This window comes from Mustela nivalis (assembly GCF_964662115.1).
Source record: "Mustela nivalis genome assembly, chromosome: 7".
Classification (NCBI taxonomy): domain Eukaryota; kingdom Metazoa; phylum Chordata; class Mammalia; order Carnivora; family Mustelidae; genus Mustela; species Mustela nivalis.
The window spans coordinates 16265552-16289562 of NC_139026.1; the positions used below are offsets into that span (position 1 = coordinate 16265552).

The 24011-nt window shown below is 45.6% G+C and overlaps 2 protein-coding genes across 3 annotated transcripts in view; one reads left to right on the forward strand and one right to left on the reverse strand.

Moving 5' to 3' along the window:
- The window catches only part of SLC41A2 (solute carrier family 41 member 2), a 178814-nt gene that overhangs the window by 140796 nt on the left and 14007 nt on the right, over positions 1 to 24011 (forward strand). The window lies entirely within an intron of this gene.
- CHST11 (carbohydrate sulfotransferase 11) overlaps positions 15700 to 24011 on the reverse strand; it is a 254347-nt gene continuing 246035 nt past the window's right edge. For both annotated transcript variants that reach the window (XM_082739094.1, XM_082739095.1), the window contains exon 3: positions 15700 to 19092. In XM_082739094.1, coding sequence (XP_082595220.1) covers positions 18238 to 19092 — 855 coding nt within the window. In that variant the 3' untranslated portion in view covers positions 15700 to 18237. The remainder of the gene's footprint in view (positions 19093 to 24011) is intronic.

The following is a 24011-nucleotide window of genomic DNA, read 5'->3' on the forward strand; positions in this document are numbered from 1 at the left end:
GATGAGTGCTGTGAAGTGTGTAAACCTGGCAATTCACAGACCTGTACCCCTGGGGATAAAAATATATGTTTATAAAAAATAAAAAATTAAAAAAAAAAAGAGTAGCTTGATGAAAACCCTCCATGGAGCCCTTGGATTGTCAGAGATCTCCTAGGGGGCGCAGAGGTTGGGAAGGCTCCGGACATCCTCAGTCCCCATCCACCACCACCACCAAAGACCAAAGAGGCTCTGGGCTATCACGCTCTTGCTCTCTCTCCCTCTCTTTTTAAAAATATTTTATTTATTTATTTGACAGAGATCACAAGTAGGCAGAGAGGCAGGCATGGTGGGGTGGGGGGGAAGCAGGCTCCCTGCTGAGCAGAGAGCCCAATACAGGGCTCCATCCCAGGACGTTAGGATCATGACCTGAGCCCAAGGCAGAGGCTTTAACCCACTGAGCCACTGGGGCACCCCTCACTCTCTCTTTTTAAAATATTTTACTTATTTATTTAACAGAGCACAAGCAGGGAGAAAGCAGGCAGAGGCTCCCCTCTCAGCAGACAGCCTCATGCAGGCTGCGTCGCAGGACCCTGGGATCATGACCTGAGCCACCCAGGCATCCCTAGGGGTGTCTCTTTTGTAGACCAGACTTCAGCATGGGATTCTATTTGGACCCAGGTTTTGGCAGTTCTGTAAAGTTTAAACGAGGGTGATTGCATCAGCACAAAGAACTCTGGAGAGCAGAAGGTGAGCCTGAACCATGAAGGCGAGCAAGACTGAGATCTTGGGAGTCCTGGCAGGTGCTTGATAAAGTATGTAGGACAAGTCGATCCCAGCAGTGTCTAGAGCTCCAGAGGAAAGGCCAGGGCAATCAGAAATCATTAAAGATCAATATAGTGACCTGAATGAATGGCCATCCCAGGTCATTGTGAAGGAATGATCTAGAAATCCACATAGGAACGGTGCTCCAAGAGAGCTAATGGGCGAAGATTTTAAACATCAGAATTCAAGACCAGCTTTTCCAAGGATTTAAGAAGAACAAAAACATTGAGGGATGGAAGAATTACAAATCTGGAATTTATCCTTTTATGTACAGCGGCAAAGGAAGGCTTTGGAGGAAACTTGCAGGAAGCTAGGAGCGAGGGGGGTGTCCGTGTTCCTGCAGGCTGGACAGCTTGAACTTTCAAGGTCGGCTGACCTTTCACCTGACCTTTAACATAGACCACACTGACCTTTCTATTAGAAACCCAACAGGGGTTTGTGAGAGGTATGGAAATGCTCTGTCAACCCCAAATCCCACAACTGTGAGGGCCCTCCTGGGAGCACTACTGATCTGCATTACCTGAGGGTTTTTCTGAAAGAGCAGTTAGTTGCCTTGGACCTTCCCCGAGGGCATGGTTAGTGACAGAACATCAAAGTCTGTCCCTCAGACCACAAAACTAGGAGAAGCATAAGATACAAACTTGACCCTTAACAAAGGTTTCAGATTTCTGGATTCATCCACACACCTGATCTCCACTGAACTCATTGCAGGATCCCAATCATTCGTGGGGTTTTTTTTTTGTTGTTTTTTTAAAGATATTTATTTATTTATTTGACAGAGAGAGAGAGATCACAAGTAGGCAGAGAGGCAGGCAGAGAGAGAGAGGAGGAAGCAGGCTCCCTGCTGAGCAGAGAACCCGATGCGGGACTCGATCCCAGGACCCTGAGATCATGACCTGAGCCGAAGGCAGAGGCTTTAACCCACTGAGCCACCCAGGAGCCCAATCATTCGGTTTTAAACGAATAAATCAGCATGCCAGGCACTGTGGCCCACACTAGGAATATAGGGGTAAGAACACAAGACACGTGGAATTTTTTTTTTTTAAGACTTTGTTTATTTGAGAGAGAGAGTGAGTGAGCATAAGAGAGCGAGTACAAGCAGGTGGTGGGGCGGAGGTGGGGGCAGAGGGGGAAGCAGGCTCCCCGCTGAGCAGGGACCCTGAAGCAGGGCTCGATCCCAGGATCATGACCTGAGCTGAAGGCAGATGCTTCACCGACTGAGCCATCCAGGTGCCCCAAGACTGTGGCATTTAAAGTCCTGTAGCTTGAAAGCAGCACGAAGAGAAATCCAATTTGCCGCAGCAGGCATGCAAGTGAAAGGAGAAAGCAAGTCACTGTAACAATTAAAAATGCATTTAGAATCTAGTGGTGAAAAGAATCTACATGTATCACTTATGTTTAAGTTGAAAAGATGAAATCCTCTGGGCAAAGAGCCACTGACAGAATCATGAGCAAAATGTAATTATCTGCTACTTAAAGAGACACGGACCTGAAAGTCCTGCATAACCTCAAAGCTATGTGAAAAATGCAGCTGCTAACAGCCTGCTCTCCTACAAGATGTAATGAGGTCCTACCAGGTAAAACTACCGTAATTCCTCTTGAGGCATCATCAAGACTGATGGACACATAGCGTATACAAGAGAAAATTCGGATATTGGATTGTGTGATGGGAAAATGCACAATCTTCTTAGCAGTGTATGAAAACAAAATAGGGGCGCCTGGGTGGCTCAGTCAGTTCAGCTGCTGCCTTGAGCTCAGGTCATGATCCCAGGATCCTCAGATCAGCCAGGCCAGCCTCCCCGCTCAGGGGGGAGTCTGCTTCTCCCTCTGCCCCTCCCCCCTCTCAAATAAACGAATAATTTTTTTAATTAACATATAATGTATTATATGCCCCAGAGGTACAGGCCTGTGAATCATCAGGCTTACACATTTCACAGCACTCACCATAGCACATACCCTCCCCCAGTGTCCATCATCCAACCACCCTATCCCTACCCCCACCCCCCAGCAACCCTGTTTGTTTCATGAGATTAAGAATCTCTTATGGTTTGTCTCCCTACCCAGACCCATCTTGTTTTATTTTGTTCCTCCCTTCCTACCACTAGCCTCCCGCCTGGCCTTTCAAATTCCTCATATCATATAGATCATATGATAATTGTCTTTCTCTGACTTATTTAGCTTAGCGTAATCCCCTCTAGTTCCATCCACGTCTTTGCAAATGCAAGATTTTGGTGGTTTTTTTGATGGCTGCATAGTATCCCACTGTGTGTATATATACCACACCTTTATCCATTCGTCTGCTGATGGACATCTAGGTTCTTTCCATAGTTTGACTATTGTGGACATTGCTGCTATAAACATTCGGGTGCACGTGCCCCTTCGGATCACTACATTTGTATTTTTAAGGTAAATACCCAATAGTGCAATTACTGGGTCATAGGGTAGCTCTATTTTCAACTTGTTGAGGAACCTCCATGCTGTTTTCCAGAGTGGCTACACCAGCTTGCATTCCCACCAACAGTGTAGGAGGGTTCCCCCTTCTCCACATCCTCCCCAACATCTGTCATTTCCTGACTTGTTAATTTTAGCCATTCTGACTGGTGTGAGGTGGTATCTCATTGTGCTTTGATTTGTATTTCCCTGATGCTGAGTAATGGGGAGCACTTTTTCATGTGTCTGTTGGCCATCTGGATGTCTTCTTTGCAGAAATGCCTGTTCATGTCCTCTGCCCATTTCTTGATTGGATTATTTGTTCTTTGGGTGTTGAGTTTGCTAAGTTCTTTATAGATTTTGGACACTAGTCCTTTATCTGATATGTCGTTTGCAAATATCTTCTCCCATTCTGTCAGTTGTCTTTTGGTTTCGTTGACGGTTTCCTTTGCTGTGCGAAAGCTTTTGATCTTGATGACATCCCAATAGTTAAATAAAATCTTTTAAAAAAGAAAAAATAAATAAATTGAGCCACCTTCTAGGCACCATTAATCAAGGTTTCAGCTAACAAAAATAAATTAGAGTGGTAAAGTCCATTGCTGGCAATCAGGAGAAATATACATTCATATTGCAATGCCTAGTGACACCATAAATGGGATTTGTCTGTCCAGAAATAATAAGGAAATATTGCCAAAAAAAACCCTATGAAATTGTTCAAATTCTTTGTTCTGGTATCATTGCTGAATCTTAAGGAAGTATCCTGGTTTTAAAAAAAATTTGTTTTTTTTTTAAATGTTCATATTGGCACTGTTTAGAATTTCTTCAAAAATTAGAGAAACACTCCAAATTCTCAGTGTAAAAGGATCAGCTAAACAGGCCATGGAACCTTGACTTTGCTCCAGCTGTTGGAACAAGAAGCAGGTATCTGCATTGGCCCATGAGGGATAAACACCATCCAGAATTACCTTCCCCCCAAACTAGAAAAATGCACAAAATCTAGGAATCAGTGTATTTTCAGACACTGCATAGCAAGGCAGAAAGTGACCAGGATCCCCGAGAAAAGGAAACAGTTGAGGTGAAGCCTGCCATGGCAAGGCTTTCTGTCTGGGAGTAATTCCCAGAGCGCAGCTCCCTGAGGAGAATCCCAGACTCCATGCACCAGTCCCTCTGGGTTGAGGAGATGGACGGATGCTCTGACAGACCAATGTTTCTAGAACTGGCAGAGGAGGGTGCCCCGGGAGGAGAACCATGATGAAAAAGGCCTCAGACATTTAGGTAGGGGTCCTCTTGAGTCTTTGACTAAATGCCAGTGAGTGCTCAAGTAGAGAAAAAATCCCACAGGGCCAGACAAGAACAGTTCCCAGAGAAAGAACAATGATCCCAGAGGTTACACTGTGCAGGGGATGATTTGTGTCTCCTGGAGCTAGAGAGAAAGATCTCACTGAATATTCAGGGCACTAACAAGGATCCTTAGAGAAAGGCCACACCTGACAAATGGGGTTTCATTCATTCTAGGAAAAAAAGCTAGGCTGAAAGCACCTGACATGACTTTTTGCTACTAAAACTCAGTCAGGAAAAGTTAGATGGCTTAATAAGCCATACATCTGTTAAGTAAAATGATTTTGTAATTAAAGGTCTTCCCACAGTGAAAATTCCAGGTTCAACTGGCTTCACAGGTGAATTTGATCTAACATTTGAGGAAGAAATATGACCATTTCTGCACCGATTCTTCCAGAAAATAGGAGAAGGAGCCCTTCTGAAGTCATGTTATGGTATACGCATTCTCCCGACATCAAAACCAGATGAACACATTATAAGAAAAGGAAACTACAGGCGAGTAGTTCCCATGAACTTAGACACATAATAAATAGCAAAGCAGCCACCTCCATTTGTGATGAAAAGCATCTATAGAAGATCTCTAGCTGGGATCCTCCTTTAGAGTAAAAAACATGCTTTCCTCCTAGCCACTTCTACTAAACCTTATGTTGGAGTTCAGGACCAGTACAATTAAAAAAATAAATAAATAAACATGCTGAAGGACATGACACTACACGATTTCAAGACTTACTCTGAAACCATAGTAATTATAACAGGATGATGCCTGGAACAGAACAGAATCCAGGGAGAAACACCCACAAATGTGTGGGTGGTCACTTGCTTTTTGACATATTACCAAGGTGAGGAAAGCACACTTTTTTCAACAAACGGCTTTCAAAAAACTAAATATCTATATGGTCTTAACTCTGATCCTTCATACCATGTACAAAACTAACCCTAAATGGATATAATTTTTTTTTTAATTTTTAATTAACATATAATGTATTATTAGCCCCATGGGTACAGGTCTGTGAATCATCAGGCTTATACATTTCATAGCACTCACCATAGCACATACCCTCTCCAATGTCCATCACCCAGCCACACTATCCTGCCACCCCACCACCGCCCCCCCCCCCGCAACCCTCAATTTCTTTTGTGAGATTAAGAGTCTTTTATGGCTAAATGGATATAATCTTAAATGTGGGGGCTAAGACTTTACCTCCTCTGTAAGAAAGCACTGGAGAAAATCTTGGAGGCTTTAGGTAGGCACAGACTTCTTATGTAGGACACAACCTACCGCAAAATAAAAATGGGGAAATTAGACTTCATCAAAATTCAAATGTTTTCATCTTTCAAAGATGCTATTAAAATGAAGAGGCAAGCCAAAGACTGGAAGAAAAGATTGGCCAAACATGTTTCTGATAATGGACTTCAATGCAAAATTTATAAAGAAAGCTTACAACTTGATACCAAGAAGAACAAGCCAATTTTTAAAATCGGCCAAAGATTTGAATGAACACTTCTCCAGAGAATATATGTAAATGTGTAAATAAAATAATATAAAGTGGTAAATAAAGACACAAAAATGTCCAACTCATGTGTAGACAATGGGGAGAATCAGAAATGAATCCAAAAATGAGTTTTTGTAGTCACCGAAATACTTTTAAATAAGGTTTTTTAAAAAAATTTTTTTTATTGATTTTTTTGGGGGGGGAAGATTTTGTTTATTTCACAGAGCACAAGCAGGGGGAGGGGCAGGCTGAGGGAGAATCAGACCTACTGCTGTGCAGGAAGTCTGACCCAGGGCTCCATCCCAGAACCCTGGGATCATGACCTGAGCCCAAGGCAGACACCTAACCGACTGAGCCACCCAGGCGACCTAATAAGGGATTTTTAAAAACAAACGTTTTTATGAAAAAGCAGAAGCTCAAAATAGAGAATGGATAACCATTGATTTGGGTGACAAGTTGCCAAATTTCCAGCATTTACCTTGTGGCAACAGCCCAACATGGAAGCTCAAGAGCGAAGAATACAGATCCCAGAATGTCACAGAAATGTAATTTTAGAGTTTGCAAAATTTCAGAGAGGACGCTACATGGACTGTTCTCTGGCTAATAATTTATAGCTCCCGGTTCATCCCTGGGAAGAGAATAAAGTCTGCTCTTTGTTGAAGGAGCAGAAGAATCGGGAGCGGCCCCTGGTTTGGAAGAGATGACAGGCGCTGTGTTCTCCAAAGCAAGCAAATGTCTTTTCAAGAAGAAATTGGCATTTGGATCCTGCTGCTGCTGCAGGAGACCTCCATCTGCAGAATAAGAATAGCGCAGCAGAATGCTGTCCCTGCTGCTCGGCTCTAGCGCGTTTGTATTGTATCAATCACAGATCCATCGAGAATTCACTTGCTTTCATTCTTTTGCAAAATTGCTGCGATGCCCTGAGGTTGAAGTGGATGGACAGACGCATCCCGCATGGGGTGCCTGGGTCTGGGCTAAGTGCCATCAGAACACCTGGGGGCTTGTTCGGAAATGTGTCACTCAGGTGCAGGGACCGTACAAAACAGTTCGTCGAGTCTCTTACCCAGGTTTCTGTCTGAAAATACACATTCCCAGTGAGGGAAGGTCCTGGGCTGTGTACCCACCTGGGTCCTACTTAAGAAGCTTCTCGGGATTAGCATGATGCGGAAAGGGCAGGAGGTTCCGACCTTGGCTCCCTCGTGTACTTACCCTCTCTGAGCCTCAGTTCCCCTATCTGTAAAATCAGAGTGGTACAAGTTGACAGTTCTTCTCGGGAGCCCGTGGGCCAGATGTGTTTTAGAATTCAGAAATTTTCAGATTGCAGAAAAGTAATGCTGTCCTGATAGCCAGCATCACCTAATGCCCCGGGGAGGGTGCAGGGCTGGACACCATGGTAAAAACAGGTTAGTATTTCTGGAGAGAAACGTATAAATATTCACTGTATGCTGGATAAATAAAGACGATGATACGATCATGTTAGTTAAGGTCAGGTTTTGCTGCCAAGTGTGCTTGCTGTAAATCTATATAAAGATTTTTGGTTTTTAAGGTTTATAGATTTCAAAACTGCAGGTGAGGGCATGTGGAACTGTTATTATATTCAAGGCCACTGCTAGGCTGTAGGGCTTTTCTGTGGGAAGAACAAGATAAGCATTTTACCATGGAAACCACCAGCTTTTGTGTAAATTTGGACAGTACCCCTTCTGGGCGATCACAGCCCCTATGCCCATAACTTGGCAAGTACAGTAGGAGTAATACATCGTTTCCTTCACGGTAAATGTCAGTTGTCAGCCCATCCTTAGCTAGGCATCTTTGTGCAGTGCACAACCCGTACAACCAGACACTGTACCACCAGTGGCCCTGATCATACCCACATCTGAGGGTTGCTGGAGGAATAAGTTGTAATGTAGGATATCCTCCTCCCCCACAGATACAGCTCTACTTCGGACTCTTTCTCAGGCTCTAGATAAATGCTTTTCGGGTGTGACCGAGTATGTGCCTCACCTGGTTCCTCAAAATGCAGGAGAGCTGTGTGTAATACTGTGTTTCTAGCAAACTTGCAAGTCACATGCTGCTGGTTCACAAGCCACACTTTGAGTAGTAAGGTTCTAGACCCATTTAGCCATCGTCCCCTGGATGTCACACATGAACTTAATTAAGCATGTCCCATACGGAAGTTATGGCCTTTCCAGAAACCTGTTTCTGCTCCTGCTTATCTGACCCCATTCACGGACCCAGTCTCCAGATACTGTCCCCCAAGTTGGCAATGTGCCAGTCCTCCCTGCTTCCTCAGGTCCTCTTCCTCATCCACACAGTGATCAGTTGCTAAAAGCGACAGATTCTACCTCCTTGGTATTTCTACCATTCATTTTTGAGCTGGACAATTCTTTATAGTGGAGATCTGTCCACAGGGGGCAGACACACCCCTGGTGGAGAACCACCGCTCCAATCTCTTGCCTTCTCTCCGTTTCTCCAGCTACTGACTTGGATCACTTCTTTCCCAGGGATAGTCTGGTGTTTCATCTTTGTGTATATTTTAATTATCCTATAACAATCTGTTAACATTTCTGTGTTCTCCACTTGAGTGTGAGGCCTAAGAATTCCCACGCTCTTGGCATCCTTCACAGAGCCTGATATAGGCGATGCTTTACACATATGAGTGAATGAATGAATGAATGATTCAATCCCCTCACAGCTGCAGGTTCCTAGAAGGAGGAAGCTCAGGGTTCCGCTCCCAGGAGGTCTGCCCCAGGATTCAAGTAACACCTGTGTGTATCTAGAGAGAGCCAATGTACAGAGGGAGCCGTGAGCACCAGATGATATCCAAAGTAGATTCTGCCCCCAAGATACTCCCACCTGCCTTTTGGCCTCTCTTTCTCTCTTGTTTTTGTCTGGCCTCTCTACACTGCTTAGAAAGGTTGTTCATTCCACTGCTTCTCAACCCGGACTACATGGGGCTGTGTTGCTGCAGGAGTAGCTACTCGAAGACACTCTCTTCATCCTGAATGGCTGCCTTTGAACCCTGTTTAGAGTTTATGTTCGAAACCCAGGTTGGCTTGTTCTGAGCAAACCATGAGAATACCCATGGCTTATGCAATGCATTTTGGAAGACTCAAGGTCTCCTCCGGGGCTCCCCGGTTTGAATTTCACTTATGCCATTGGCTTTTAGTTGACGTCTGACCCTTAGGAATCATTTGTTTAAATTTGCTGATCATCGGTCCAGCTGCTTTGCCAAGATACTGTGATAGACCAGTGTAGATAATAGAAAAGACATATCTTGGTCCCTGCCCTGGTTCCTGGCCAGAGTTCCCGCAACCCTTGTAATTCCGTGAGGAATCAGGGCACACAGAGCATCTGTTGTACTATTTGGTCTTTGACCCTGTTCTTGACACAGAGCTCCCACATCCCTTGGACTTTGCCGGATGGTAGCAGTGTTCTTTGATCTATTGAGGTGATGTCTGGTGGGCTCCTGGATGGGGGCTGGCCACCAGAAAGACCAAGTCATGCTTAGAAGCTTGGAATATTCAGCCCCACCCCCCATTCTCCAGAGAGGGGAGAGGGGCTAGAATTGGAGTTCTTGGTCCATCATGTCTAGGTGATGAAGCCTCCATAAAGATCCCAGAAGTCTGGGGTTTGGAGCGCTTCTGGGCTGGTGAACACTTGGGGGTGCTGGGAGAGTGGCGTGCCCGGAAAGAGGGCGGAGACTCTGTGGCCCTCCCATACCTTGCCCTATGTGTCTCTTGCATCCCAATGTTCATCTGGACCCTTCAACCTATTCTATTCTATTCTATTCTAATAACTGATAAGCCATTATTATCAGTTTCCCTGAGTTCTGTGAGCCACTCTAGCAAATGAATCACACCTGAGGAGGGGGGCATGGGAACTTCTGGTTTATAGCCAATGGGTCAAAAGCCCAGGTGACATCCGGGCTTGTGCCTGGCATCCGGAGTGTGTGTGTGGGGGTGTAGTCATGTAGGAGTCAGTCCTTCAGCTGTGGGATCTGATGCTGTTTCCAGGTAGAGAGTGTCAGCATTGAATTGAATTGTAGGGAGAATTGAATTGAATTGTTGTGGGGAGAACTGCCTCCGCCCCAAGCTGGTGTCAGGAGGGTGGGGTGTGGCTGCAGTGCAGGGGTGGGGAGTGGGGGGGTAAAGGGGACACACCGGAGGGGAGCTCGTTTTTCCTATCTCAGCCACACGGGCTGAAACTTCATAGATTGTCTAGTTGTCTGCAACTATTTTAGTCTGAACTTGACCCCTTTTGTCTTCCAGCTCGTTCTTTGTCTCCGTAGTGTCTTTCAACTGCATTTAATCAGCTTTTGCCACTTGGGCTAGAGTTTGAATCTTTTCCCATCTCTGTCTGCAGGGCCCTCATCCCCCACCCCCTCTGTCTGCCTCCTGTCTTGGTCCACCAGTGAGGCCAATTCCAATGGGTCAAGAATCAACCAACCTGGTCTTGAATTCTGGCTCTATCACTCATTAGATGAGTGATTTATTTAGCAGATGCTGTTTATTCCAGTCATCTGTTTCCTAATCTGCAAAAAAAGGGTGCAGACATCCACCATGTTGGTTGGTGTGAGGATGAAACGGAAAGCGTTGAACACATTGCCATAAACATTACATGTTAACAAAAGGTAGCCATGTTTATGGCCAACTTCCTTTATGAAATTATGTGTTTTTGGAAAAAAAAATATTCAGAGCAAACACTCCCAAGCCACCTAGAGTTGAGTCTCTGCCCATTGTGTAAAGAGGCTCCACGAACAGCTGTCCCTTCTTGAGACAGAGCTCCTTCTTCCTTCCTTCATTCCTTCTTCGGGCATTTCCCCTTCATCCTGTTGCCAGTTTGGTTCTAGGCACAAAATTGTTTCTGGCTGGATCAGTCAGGTAAAGATCCCAGACTGGATGCAGCCATTAAAAGAAAAAAAAAAGTCGAAGCGCTTGGGTGGCTCAGTGGGTTAAAGCCTCTGCCTTCGGCTCAGGGAGCCCCGCATCGGGCTCTCTGCTCAGCAGGGAGCCTGCTTCCTCTTTCCTCTCTCTCTGCCTGCCTCTCTGCCTACTTGTCATCTCTATCTGTCAAATAAAATAAATAAAATCTTAAAAAAAAAAAAAGTCTTCTCTAGCTGGTGGTGGTCCAAACCCACATGAACCCCAAGCCTTTGTTAATCTTGCATAATGACACACTCAATTGCTTTTTAAAAACAAAACTGAGGGGCGCCTGAGTAGCTCAGTGGGTTAAAGCCTCTGCCTTTGGCTCAGGTCAAGATCCCAAGGTCCTGGGATCAGAGCCCCACATCAGGCTCTCTGCTCAGTGGGGAGCCTGCCTCCCCCACCTCCCTGCCTGCCTCTCTGCCTACTTGTGATCTCTGTCAAATAAATAAATTAATTAAATAGTTTAAAAAAATTAAAAAATAAAAGTGAACACTGCAAATTAAAAAGCAGACTAATACAGAGTCTGGTTTTCATTGCAGTCTCTCGTATTTCGAATTAATGGGGTTTTGGAGGAGTGTGAAGGCTGCATTTCCCGGGTAGACCATTTGGAAGAGGAATTCCCACCTGGAATCTGAGCTGTTTCTTCTTTGCCTCTGCCTTTACCTTTGTATTTCCTTTTTCCTTATTTCTTTCCTTCCGTCTTCATCTTGTTCTAACGCTGTTCCCTCAGCATCCCTTCTCGAAGCCGCTGATACCCCTGTGGTGTCCTCTAAACACTTATCAAGACCTTTGGCACAAAGAGCCACAGAGAAGGATTCGGGTAGATCATTAGAGAATGTCAAAGCTGGAAGCGCTTGGAGGTCACCTCACTTAAGGTTCTCAAACTGTATTCCCTACAGCCCGAGGGGTCTGCGGAGGTTCACAGGAACTTTATAGGGAAAAGAGGCTTGGGGGTCCTCTATTCAATTGACTCTATTCAACTATTCAGTCACAACATCTCTGCTTCATCTACTGTACATCTGAGTGCTCAGCATACAAAAAAATTCAAGAGGCTTATTTTTCTTTTTAATTGAAAAACCACAGACCTAGCTCAATTCTTACATTTTACCGGTGAGGGAACTGAGGCCCCAACAGGAAGCGATTACCTCCAGAAGACACACCACTCCTTGTTGGATGAAGCAGGGTTAGTAGTCTCAACTGAGATAGATAATTCATAGATTACTGTTTACCCCATTTCAAAGAGCTTAGCTATGATTGTGAACAGTCCTCAGTCAGCTCCGTGTTGGAATCAGGCTGTTTCCATTCTGACTGTTCTGTCTAGGGCGTGTTGCGGTGCGGGGGAGGATGTTGGTGCTGGGAGAGGATTGTAAGATGGGGCACAGGTTGTTTGTTTCTCATGTCAGTCTTGCTAGAATCTTCCTCATTGCTTCATTTTGGAAACACGAGGCCCAAGATGTCTGATAAACTCTCTGCGGTAAACGTAGACCGAACTCGTCTCCCACGTCCTGTAAGTCATCCAGAACCCCAGGGGGCCACAGCCATGGGCATAGTGTGCCAGCAGGAAGGTGGGGACTGGCTGTGCAAAGCTCAGAATCACCCTGTGAAAGGGATTCCCCCAGAGGTTTGTGCTCTACCAAGCCCTCAGGGTCCTGCCTCCTCAAACGTCTTCTTGGCCAATGGTTCTTAGTCTTTTTGGATATTTGGACTTTTTGAGAAAATGTTTGAAAAGGCTTTGGGGGCTGCCATGGAATGGCCATTATCGTTCTTATTTTCTGAATCAATGTCTACGATCATAACAGTTATGTGATCACCAGTTACGTCTCAAGGAAAGACACAACTTGAGAAAGGAGAGCTCTTTCCAAGAAAGGACACTTTAGCACTGGCTACTAAGGATCCTGGCCGGTGCTACTGCTGTTCACTGGGAGGTGGATCAGTAATGACCTCACCTTGGCCCTTCGTTCCTGTAGCTCTTGCTGTGTCGGCCAGAGGGAACCGTTGGTGCCATCGGAGATACCCATTAGCTGGCCACTGCTAAGAGGGCATTTCGGTCTTACTCTGAGAATAAACGAACACTAGGCACGTTCTCATTTAGGCTTGCTTCCCAGTGACATTTCCCACTGTCCTAGATGAGAAAGGGACAGGCCCTGACCAAGGGATGTCCACTTACTACATTAAAAAGAGGTGCATTTTCCGCTGATTTAAGACAGCTGAGCTCCATGGTCCATCTCCCAAGCAGAAGGGACCAGAGCAAGGACAGTGGTGCCACCAGGCATGGGTGGGAGCTGGCCACTGGTGGGGACAATTACAAACCCTATCTGACATGGTTGAAAATGGGATACATTTTAAACCTAATCTTCTCATGTGAAATGTTTAGATAACACATTTCAAGAAATTAGAGTAAACGACTTGGAGTATGCACAATACAAATAAGCCAATCATTTCTAGCAATAAAGCTAAAAAAATGTCTGTCATGGGAGCAGCTATGGGGTGTCTAAAAAGGAGTGGGTCTGGAATTGGAAAATTGGGGCTCCTAGGGCAGGTCTGCAACTTCTGGAGGGTGGACAGCCGCTCAGAGGCGTGTCGCTTAGTGGCCAAAGTGTGGGGTTCTGAAGGCACCCTGGAGACCGGCTCTGTCACCAAAACCCTTTAACCTTCCAGAAGACCATTTCCTTATATTTCCCATGGGTGGTGGGACAACATGATCATGGTGGGCCTCCTAGAGTATGACCCAACAGAATTTGTGGGCAAAACAGGAATGAAGAAAGCTCCCATTCATCCACTGAACAGGAAGGGTTCAGAGTGGTGGTGGCCGCATCTCTGTTTCTCCCTCTCCATCCTTTGGCGCCCACGAGCAGGGCCTCCCACATGCTCAGTCCCCCAGCCCACCCAACCCGCACAGTCTTTTTTCAATGAGCCATGAACAAACCATACACAGAGAGAAGCTTCTTTTTTTTCCTTCAATTTAATTGAAGTTACTTAGAAAAATAATCAGGCTTGAATGGCTTTTCCTGGAGGAAGGTTCATGAACATTTCACGCTTTTGTTGGCAATGTGGAATTCAGCTTTCTTGAACAGTACAGTAGGAGACAGGGAGAGTTTTCTAAAACAAGCCCTCTACTGCATACAAAGATGTAAGAAAAAAAAAAATCACACTCCACAAAGATGTTAAGTTATATGTGTGCATATATACGATACTGAGCATGCTCCTAGGAAAACAGTACGGGCAGCCACTTCTGTACCTGACAAAGAGCAGCAAACCGAAATTCGCCTGCGAACAGCCAAGGGGCAAGTTGGTGATCGTAGGTCCTGTTGCCTGTTCGTAGGGTCCGGTCAGCTGATGAGAAAATGCTGGAAGAAACACTGGTTGTTGCAAACTGGGGGAGCCATGAGGTCAGTCCTGCTGACATAGGAGGCGGCCTGGGAGCGATTCCGGTCCCCAGGACGGCACAGAACGGGGCAGCTTTGACTGTGTGTGTTGGTGTGTGGGGGAGAGGGGCAGTCTGCGAGGGAGATGGTCTGACACCATTCACTGGGGACAGAGTCCCTTGGGTTCTTGCCAGGTTGGAATAGGGCCTGAGTAATCACTACCTCAGCAGTGGTCTAGAGCCCACCAGCTAAGGGGGCTAGTGCCTTGCGTTTTTGTTGTTTTTTCCCTGGAAATTTTCTTCCAGCAGAAATTAGCCCCTTGTGCCCCTACTCCTCTGCTGTCAGGAGGGCGGGACGCATCTGGTAGACAGGGAGGAAGGGAAGTCCCCCCTGAGACACCATAGGTCAACTCACTGCCTTTCTTCCCAGACCAGCTGGGGAGGCAAGGAAGGGGATGGGAAGGTCCAGAGAAGCTGCAGGAATTCAAACCCTGTGGCTAATATTCTAGAATTTTCCAACTGAAGGGATAGGTGAAGCAGGAATGTCCTTGCAAATACTACCCTAACTGGACCTGGTTTTGAAAACACAGCAGCACCTTTGAAAAGTGGCTTGGAGGTGGGATGTCGGCCTGTACTTTTCTCCAGCGAAGCATGCAATAGAAAGTGTTTTCGAACAGTTTTCTTTAAAAAACAAAACAAAACAAAAAACCAGAAACACAAGCTTTTGCTTCCCAGGCACATTTTTACCCATGGAGTCTTTTCCACCAAGGACACAGAATACTTTCTACATTCTGCCCAACAGTTGATTCAGTTGTTTGTTTTTTTTTTTTTTAATTTTTATGCTATTAGAAAATAAAATGTGAACACAAAACACAAGGAGAAAGTCCCTCATTGCAGAACGACACTGATGCCCTGTCCTCTAAAGGACAGTCTTTCTCACTTGAGAGAAGATGGTAGGAAAGGCAGTACTCTGCTCACGGCCTGAGTGAGCTCACCCAACCCAACAAAGATGGTGGTGGGAACACAGAGCTTGGGAAATCTATGGGAAATCCCACTGGATAACCAAAAGCACATGGTGGAATTGAGGAAGCACTGTTCAAGGGCTGGGCTCCCTTTGCGTGCGTTGGGTAACCTAAGGCTTGAGGAGCGGGGGGGACCGTTCTGTGGCCTTATGTCCCCCTCTCCACCCCCCCCTTCCTCTGTCCATACCACCCAAGACCATCCCCTGCTCCCTTTGGGAAGGATGGAATCATTGCCCAGGGTAGTATCCAGGATTAAAACCAATGCACTGAAATAAAAGTCTGATTCATCTGATAACGTACCTCTGTTGCTATAAACCAGATAGAGATGGATTGGTACTGTTTTATTGTTTTGTTCTGGAAAAAGGTCAGGGAGGTTGTTTTATCCTCGGCAACCTCAGATACGCTAAATCGACCTAACCAAAGTATATTCTGTGGAACATCTCTGAGATCTGCAAAATAAGAGTATCCTGGTCACATAAGTTCAGGAAATGCTACCAACTCAATGCTTTGGGGGGTTCATAATGCACAGCGTACATCCAAGGCTCTTAAAAGTCCTGCAGAAAGGAAATTGACTTAATTTTCTTTCCCAAGGATATTTGACCTCAAAATGCTTTTTTTTTCTTTCTTTTTTCCTTTCCTTTTCTTTTTTCTTTCTTTCTTTTTTTGCATCACACTAACTTCACAACTCTTTGACTCTTTGTTCTATGGAGCACATATCAGGAAATGCTGGACAATGATTCATTAGCAGAAGCCTTATTTGTGAGGACAGTGTCCCCTGCCTAGAAACAGGGCCCAGACTCCCAACTCCAGGGACAGCGAGGCCTGTCACTCTATTCAGTAAAACACATGGCACACATCTCTGTCCATGGAGGGCACTGTCACTGTGCCCTTCACAAAGGGGAGAGAGCTTAGAAGAAGGTATACAACATTTTATAAAAAGCTTTGGCCACCCTCTTCAGTGCACACCTCACCCACATTCAATAAAGTCATATTCTCAGCGAGATGTGGCAGCTGTTGCTGGGCTGGCCGTGAGCTTTACAGTTTTAATAGTTTCTGTGAATAAATTATTCATTTTTGTTTGTTTAGAATATTCTCACCCCTTTGCTATATACTGCGTCAAAAACAAAACAAAAAGCAAAACTTACCCACGCCCCATCCCACCCCCCCCCATTATTAGAACTATAATTCTTATTATATACAGGATCTGCTACCAACTCATTCACTAGTTGTAAGAGGGATGTGGCTCAAACGTCACCCGGGGCATTGAAATGGCTGGAAAAGAAGCGTGTGCAGATGGTAATTAGCAAGGAACAGGAAGCGGAATGTTTCCGATCTTCCGGAGGAAAGGGGGCACAGATTACAGTCATGGAAGGCTGTCCTTGAGGCTCATGCATGGTGCTCGCCAAGGCGCTGATGGTCTCAGCCTCTGGAGGACTTGGGAGGGGTATGTGCGTGCATGTGTGTGTGTGTATAGGTGATCTACCTCTGACCTTCACCAGGGGAGAAATGCCAGACCACTCCAGATCCCCAGTGTATGAGGTCTGCCTGCCGTAGCCTCTCACTCTTGGACACAGCAAAGAGGAGAGAACACTTCTATGCTGAGGCGTGGGTGCTGGGCTGACAGCACAGGAAGAGGCACTTGGCGAATGAGTCCCTTCCCTCCCCCAAGGCAGACAGGACTAATCAGTCACAGCCCCGCTCCCTGCTGTGCCTGGCGAATCCATTCCGGTGCTTAAAGGCAGACACCACCAATCCATTGGAGTGGGCAACATGATGAGAAACGCTTTTGTCTTCTCTTGTGTTGGGCAACGAGCCTGGATTACTCACCACGTCAAGTGGCCTGTTCTAAGTGTGTGGTTTTCAAAGTTGGGCCAGAGAAAAACGCAAATTTGTCGGGTCACGGACCTTCCGGGGTTGTTCAAAATGGTCCAGACCTCATGTGAAGTCCATGACTATGAGAGGTTTGCTAATGGTTGAGCTGGAAACTGTGTCCACATAAAGCTTCTTGAGGGCCGAGACTATTGGTTTCATTCAATGCTCTACCCGCAGGGCCTACAATGAGGCCCCACACGTAGTAGTTGCTCAATAAATACTTGCTGACTATAAAGCAACAGCCACTTCACCAGCATAACTGGCACTGCCAGTTAAAAATTTCTGTAGAAAGGCCTATTCTATCAGACTACTAATTCTGGTGAAAAGGGGAAAAGAAAAAATAGCTACAATCAGCTCTTCTCCTTGGGTTAAAAAAAAAAAATCACTTTTTTTTTCTTAGCGCAAGGGACTCTTGGGTTGCTTGGAATCTGCTTGGAATCGGTCCCTCGCAAAGGTGCCTTTTTCTATTTATTTCTCACCGATTTCTGAGAAGGGTAGCACCGACAGACATCACGATGGTTGTTATCACACAGTGAACCCTATGAGCGCCTAGTGAGGCGAACATTCGTGCCCCAGAACGAGCTGTAGCAAGTACAGAACAAAAACACACATTTCTTCTGCAAAGACATTAGAATATTGCTGCCACAGAAAGAAATCTCTACAGAGACCATGTTTAAATAACTATAAATAATATTAATTAGAATTTATGGGATGCACAATTCATGGAATTCACCAGAGCACAAGGAAACCTCTGAGACAGTGTTGTAAGTATTCACGTCTAAACACGAGGACACCCATCCTTTTCCCCTGCAAAGACAGCCGTCCTTCCCTACTAAGGATTTTAAATAATTCTCACCATGCCGCTCGCAGCATCATCCCCACAGAAATATTACTTTACAAAATAACCCAATATCCATAGAATTTCTTTCGACAAATAAAAAAAAAATCTTAAATTAAAAAGCACGATTCTCTCTCCCTCTCCCCCACCCCCTTCATTCCAATTTCAGGTAGCTGGGCACTGAGTAATTGAACATTAAAAAATCGAGTTTGTAGACTTCGTACAGCTGCGTCTGGTGCTCGGAGCTGATGTTCTGGAAGAACTCCGTGGTCATCTCGTCAGTAGTTCTCGTCGACTTGGCGTAGGTGGGGAACTTCAGGTAGCTGCCCACGCCCGCCAGCCGCAGCACGTAGTTGGAATCCTCCTCCAGCGTCTCGTACTTGCCCACGAGGTCGTAGTGGATGTGGCACGGGTGGCAGAGCGAGTGCACGGTCTGCCAGTGCTCGTTGAAGGGCTCCTCGCGCTGCGTGTGCGGGTCGATGAGATACGCCACGAACTCCTCGAAGCGCACGTCGTCGCCGCGCCGCAGGGCCTCCTGCGTGGCGTTCTTGCGCTGGCGCCGGATGATCTTGGTGCCGTAGCGCTTGTGGAAGGACGTGTTGTACTTCTGCGTGAACTTGTTGCGGTAGGCCGACACCAGGCGCTCGAAGGGCTCGCGCACGAACAGGAACTTCATGTAGCTTTTCAAGCGGTGGTTGATCTCCGGGATGCTGTACTGGTTCAGGGTCTTGAGGTTGGCCGCCACGTGCGCCTCGTTGGCCGGGATCTCCATGGGGTCGCTGTACTTGCCCCGCCCGCTGAGCACCATCATGAGCCGCTTCCAGTTGGTGCACGCCACCTTGGGCACGTAGCAGTAGATGAGCTCGTGATCCTCGTCCACCACCAGGTGCTTCAGGTCGTTGGGCGTCAGCACCCGCCGCTTGCGGCTCAGGGCGCTGTTGGCGCGACAGGTGTCCGTGACCTGATCGCGCCTCATCTGGTGTAGGACCGCGGTGTTCGAGAGCTCCAGCTGCAGAGGGGACACAAGAGGGACACGAGTTCAGTACCCGAGCGGGAGATGGGAACCTTGGGCCGCGTCCACAACCGCGACGGCCAGTACAGGGGGGTGGGGACCTGGGATAGATGGCCAACGACCTAGATGGCCCCGGCTTCCTTCCTAACTCTCCACCAGCTGCCTCGCCTCTTTGGGTTCTTTGTTCCACCATGTTTCCTTTGTGGAGCAATAGTCATGGTCAACTCTGTAGCTTAGGCATCACCCTCTACCAGCCTGGCATGTTCCTAGAGCTGCAGTAGGCAGCACGTAGGCTGTTTTCCTTCTCTCTGTACAACCACCTTGAAATGAGGCTGATTTAACAGCATCAAAGGACCCGCCACCATCTCCAGGCAGCCTTCCAGGCTACGCTGTGAGGCATCGGGGATGCGGTCATAAAAAATACAATGAGGTCACTGCTCTTGCAGAGCTGACAGCCTAGCTGGAGAGAAAGAGGGAACCGAGGCTCAGAGCGGTTAAGTCACTAGCTTGAGATCACACAGTGAGGGAGCAACTGACCCTGTATGCAAACCCAGGTCGGTCCTCCCGGCAACCAGGGCTGCCCACTTTGCACTCTACCCTGAGGTCCAGAACTCCCATCTTCTTGACTGAAGCATGGCGAGTCTGGCATTTGATTGATCTACATTAAAGTAGGCGGATCCAATCTCTCTACGAGGCCACGATGGTGAACATCAGTTGCTTTGTGTGTCTTCTGGTGCCTCTGCCTTGATGTTCCTCTGGGAACCCCCTTTCCTCCACTCCCAGTTCCTTTTCCCTCTCAAGCAGCTGTGTGGTGAGAATGGCAGCCTGGAGCTTGGGGACAGGGAAGGCTAGCCTGGGAAGGGAGGGTACAAAAAAAGAGGAGAAGAGAGACGGATGTACGTATTCCCAGTGATGTCACCTCAATACCTAGGTCCATACTTTGCTGAAACCAGACTCCTCAACTCTTAGGCTTTTGTTACAGTAGTCGGTACATCTGCTTTGGCGCATAAAGCAGTGTGAGTCTGGATTTTGGAACTCAAATAAAGGGGACTGGCATTTACTACCTTCGAGCCTTTCTTCTTTGCCATATTCATCCATTGATGTATCCATTCAAACATCTGTCCAGACCTCACAGTGTATAGGGCACTCGGCTCAGCACCCATGGGAGAGAGAACATTTTCCTAAAGGGCTCACAGTCCAGGACGCATCAGACCAGAGAGCTGGCCGCCTCAGAAGGGCCCAAAGGGAAGACATCTGTGCTCCTCTAGATTCTAGGAACAAAAGTGTCTCCTCAAAGGCCATTCACTCCCCTGGGAGCCAGTGCTCCTAGGATAGGAAACAGAACACCACACAGCCCTGGTGTGCTGACAGCCCTAATGTTGTTGGCTTAACGCCATGCCTCTGTCTACCTTCCTGAATGCGCAGTGTGGCTCTTCTTTTATTTTTTTTTTTTAAAGATTTTTATTTATTTATTTGACAGAGATCACAAGTAGGCAGAGAGGCAGGCAAAGAGAGACAGGAAGGGAAACAGACTCCCTGCTGAGCAGAGAGCCTGATGCGGGGCTCGATGGCAGGATCTTGGGATCATGACCTGAGCCGAAGGCAGAGGCTTTAACCCACTGAGCCACCCAGGGACCCTGTGGCTCTTCTTTTAAATATCAGAGAGATTGATATTAATTATGGTTAACACTATAGAGAAAATGGGGCACCAGCACTAGGGAAGAGCCAGTCTGGGGCTGCAGAGGACATGGTGTCTTGGTTGTCTTCCTGCCCCGAGAACACAGACCCCATCCGTGTACTTGTCTTTGACGTCCTCCATAGTCTGCGCCAACCTACCTTTCCAGTCCCGTTTCTAGTCCTCCCCATTCTAGTCCTCCCCCATTCAGAACTAAAGGGAGCTCCAGAGAAATCAATGATTCACTCTTTTCCCTTTGTTTTTTAATGAAAAAAGTTGTTTTTTTTTTTTAAATCCCATATAATTAACATACACTGGCATATCAGTTTCAGATACACAGTGTGTTGATTCAGTAATTCCGTACGTTACTCAGTACTCCTCAGTACTCCTGATCCCTCCCACCTGGCTCGCTCCCCATGCCACCACCCCTCTGGTAACCACCAGTTCTCTATATTGAAGAGTGTGTTTGCTTCTTTCTTTGTTTTGTTTCTGAAATCCCACATATGGGTGAAATCATATGGTTATTTGTCTTTCTCTGACTTCTTTCACTTAGCATCATACCCTCTAGATCCAGCCGTGTTGTTGCACATGGCAAGATTTTATCCTTGAAAAATTCCACTGTGTGTGTGTGTGTGTGTGTATCACATCATCTTTATCCATTCATCTATCTTCAGACACGTAGGCTGCTTTTACATCTTGGCTGTTGTAAACAATGCAGCAATAAACAGGGATGCATGTATCCTTTTGAACTAGTGTTCTCATATTCTTCGGGTAATGATGCGGTAGTGCAATTATTGGATCATATGGTAATTCTGTTTTTAATTTTTTGAGGTACTTCCATACAAAAGCGGCTGCACCACTTTGCATCCCCACTAACAGCGCACGAGGGTTCCTTTCTCTCCACATCCTCGCCAACACTTGTTTCTTGTGATTTTAGCGACTGACAGGTGTGAGTGTGATACGTCGCTGTGGTTTTGATTTGCATTTCCCAGATGGTGAGTGATGTTGAGTGTCTTTTCAAGTGCCTGTTGGCCATCTGTTTGTCTTCTTTGGAGCACTGTCTCCTGTTCATGTCTCCTGTCCTTTTTTAAGTGGATTATTTGGTTTCTGTGGTGGTGTTTTGTAGAAATTCTTCATGTATTTCAGATATTAACATTATCGGATATATCATTTGCAAATATCTCCTCCCATTCAGTCGGTTTCCTTTGTTTACAAAACTTTTCCTTTTTTTCTTTTTTTCTGTTATTGCTATAGTCCCCACAGTATACTTTTGCTTTGGTTGCCCTTCCCTTAGAGACAGAGGTAGAAAAAAAGTTGCTATGGCTAATGTCGGAGAAATTGCTGCCTGTGCTCTATTCTAGGATTTTTATGGTTTCAGGTCTCAGATGTAGGTCTTTAATCCATTTGAGTTTATTTTTGTGTATGGTGGGAGAAAGTGGCCCAGTTTCATTCTTCTGCATGTAGCTGTCCAGTTTTCCCAACACCATTTGTTGAAGAGACTGTCCTTCCCATTGCATATTCTGGCCTCCTTTGTCAGAGACTAGTTGAGCATATAATCATGGCTTTATTTCTGGGCTCTCTGTGTGTCTGTCTTTGTGCCAGCTTGGATTACTAGAGCTCTGTAGTATGTCTTGAAATCTGGGATTCTGAGGCCTCCAGTTTTGTTCTTTTTCAAGATTGCTTCGGCTACTCAAGGTCTTTTGTGTTTCCATACATGCATTAAGATCTTTTGTTCTAGTTCTGTGCAAAATGCTGTTGGTGTTTTGATAGGGATTGCATCAAATCTGTAGATTGCTTTGGGTAGTATGGACGTTAACAATATCTGTTCTAATCCATGGGCATGAAATACCTTTCCAGTTGTTGTCTTCAATTTCTTTCATCAGTGTTTTGTAGTTTTCAGAGGACAGGTCTTTTACTTCTTTGGGTACGTTTAATCCTAGGTATTTTATTCTTCTGGGTGCAACTGTAAGTGGGATTGTTGTCTTAATTTCTTTTTCTGCCATTTCATTATCGGTGTAGAGAAATGTAACAGATTTCTGTATATTGATTTTGTGTCCTAAAACTTTCTTGAATTAGTCTATTAGTTCCAGTAGGTTTCTGGTGGAGTCATAAGGGTTTTGTATATATAGTATCATGTCATCTGCAGAGAGTGAAAGGTTTACTACTTCTTTACTAATGTGGATGCCTTTTCTTTCTCTTGTCTGTTTACTGTGTGTGGTGAACACTTCCAGTACCATGTTGAGTAAAAGTGGTGAGAGTAGACCTCCCTGTCTTGTTCCTGATCTTAGGGACAGCTCTTAGCTTTTCACAATTGAGTATGATGTTAGCTGTGGGTTTGTCATATATGGCCCTTAATTATGTTCTAAACCTACTCTGACAAGGGTTTTTATCACGAATGGATGTTGTAATTTGTCAAGTGCTTTTTCTGCATTTATGGAAATGATTGTATATGGTTCTTATCCTTTCTATAACATTGATGTGATATATCATGTTAATTGATTTTCAAGTATTAAACCATCCTTGTATCCTAGGAATAAATCCCACTTGATTGTAGTGAATGATTCTTTTTTGTTGTGATGTTGGATTTGGTTTGCTAGTATTTTGTTTTAAATTTTTTAAATCTATGTTCATTAGAGTTACTGCCCTGTAGTTCTCTCAAAAAAAAAAAAAAATTTTTTTTTTTTTTTGGGGGGGTCTTTATCTTGTCTTGGTTCAAAGAATCTCCTTTAACATTTCTTGGAAGGCTGGTTTAGTGGTGATGAATTCCTTTAACTTTTGTTTGGGAAACTATCTCTCCCTCTCTTGAGATGAGAACCTGGCTGGGTGGACTATTAATCATGCCACTCTCTTCTGGCCTGCAAAGTTTCTGCTGGAAAAAAAAATATCAGCCTTAGGAGGTTTTCCTTCTCTGTAACTGCTTTCTTTTCTCTTGCTGCTTTTATTTTTTATTTTTTTTAAAGATTTTATTTATTTGTTTGTCAGAGAGAGAGAGAGAGAGAGCACAAGCAGGCAGATTGGCAGGCAGAGGTGGAGAGAGAAGCAGGCTCTCCACTGAGCAAGGAGTCCGATGCAGGACTCGATCCCAGACCCTGGGATCCTGACCTGAGCCGAAGGCAGCAGCTTAACCCACTGAGCCACCCAGGCATCCCTCTCTTGCTGCTTTTAACATTCTCTCCTTATCACTACTTTTTGCCATTTTTTTTTTTAAGATTTTATTTATCTATTTGACAGAGAGAAATTA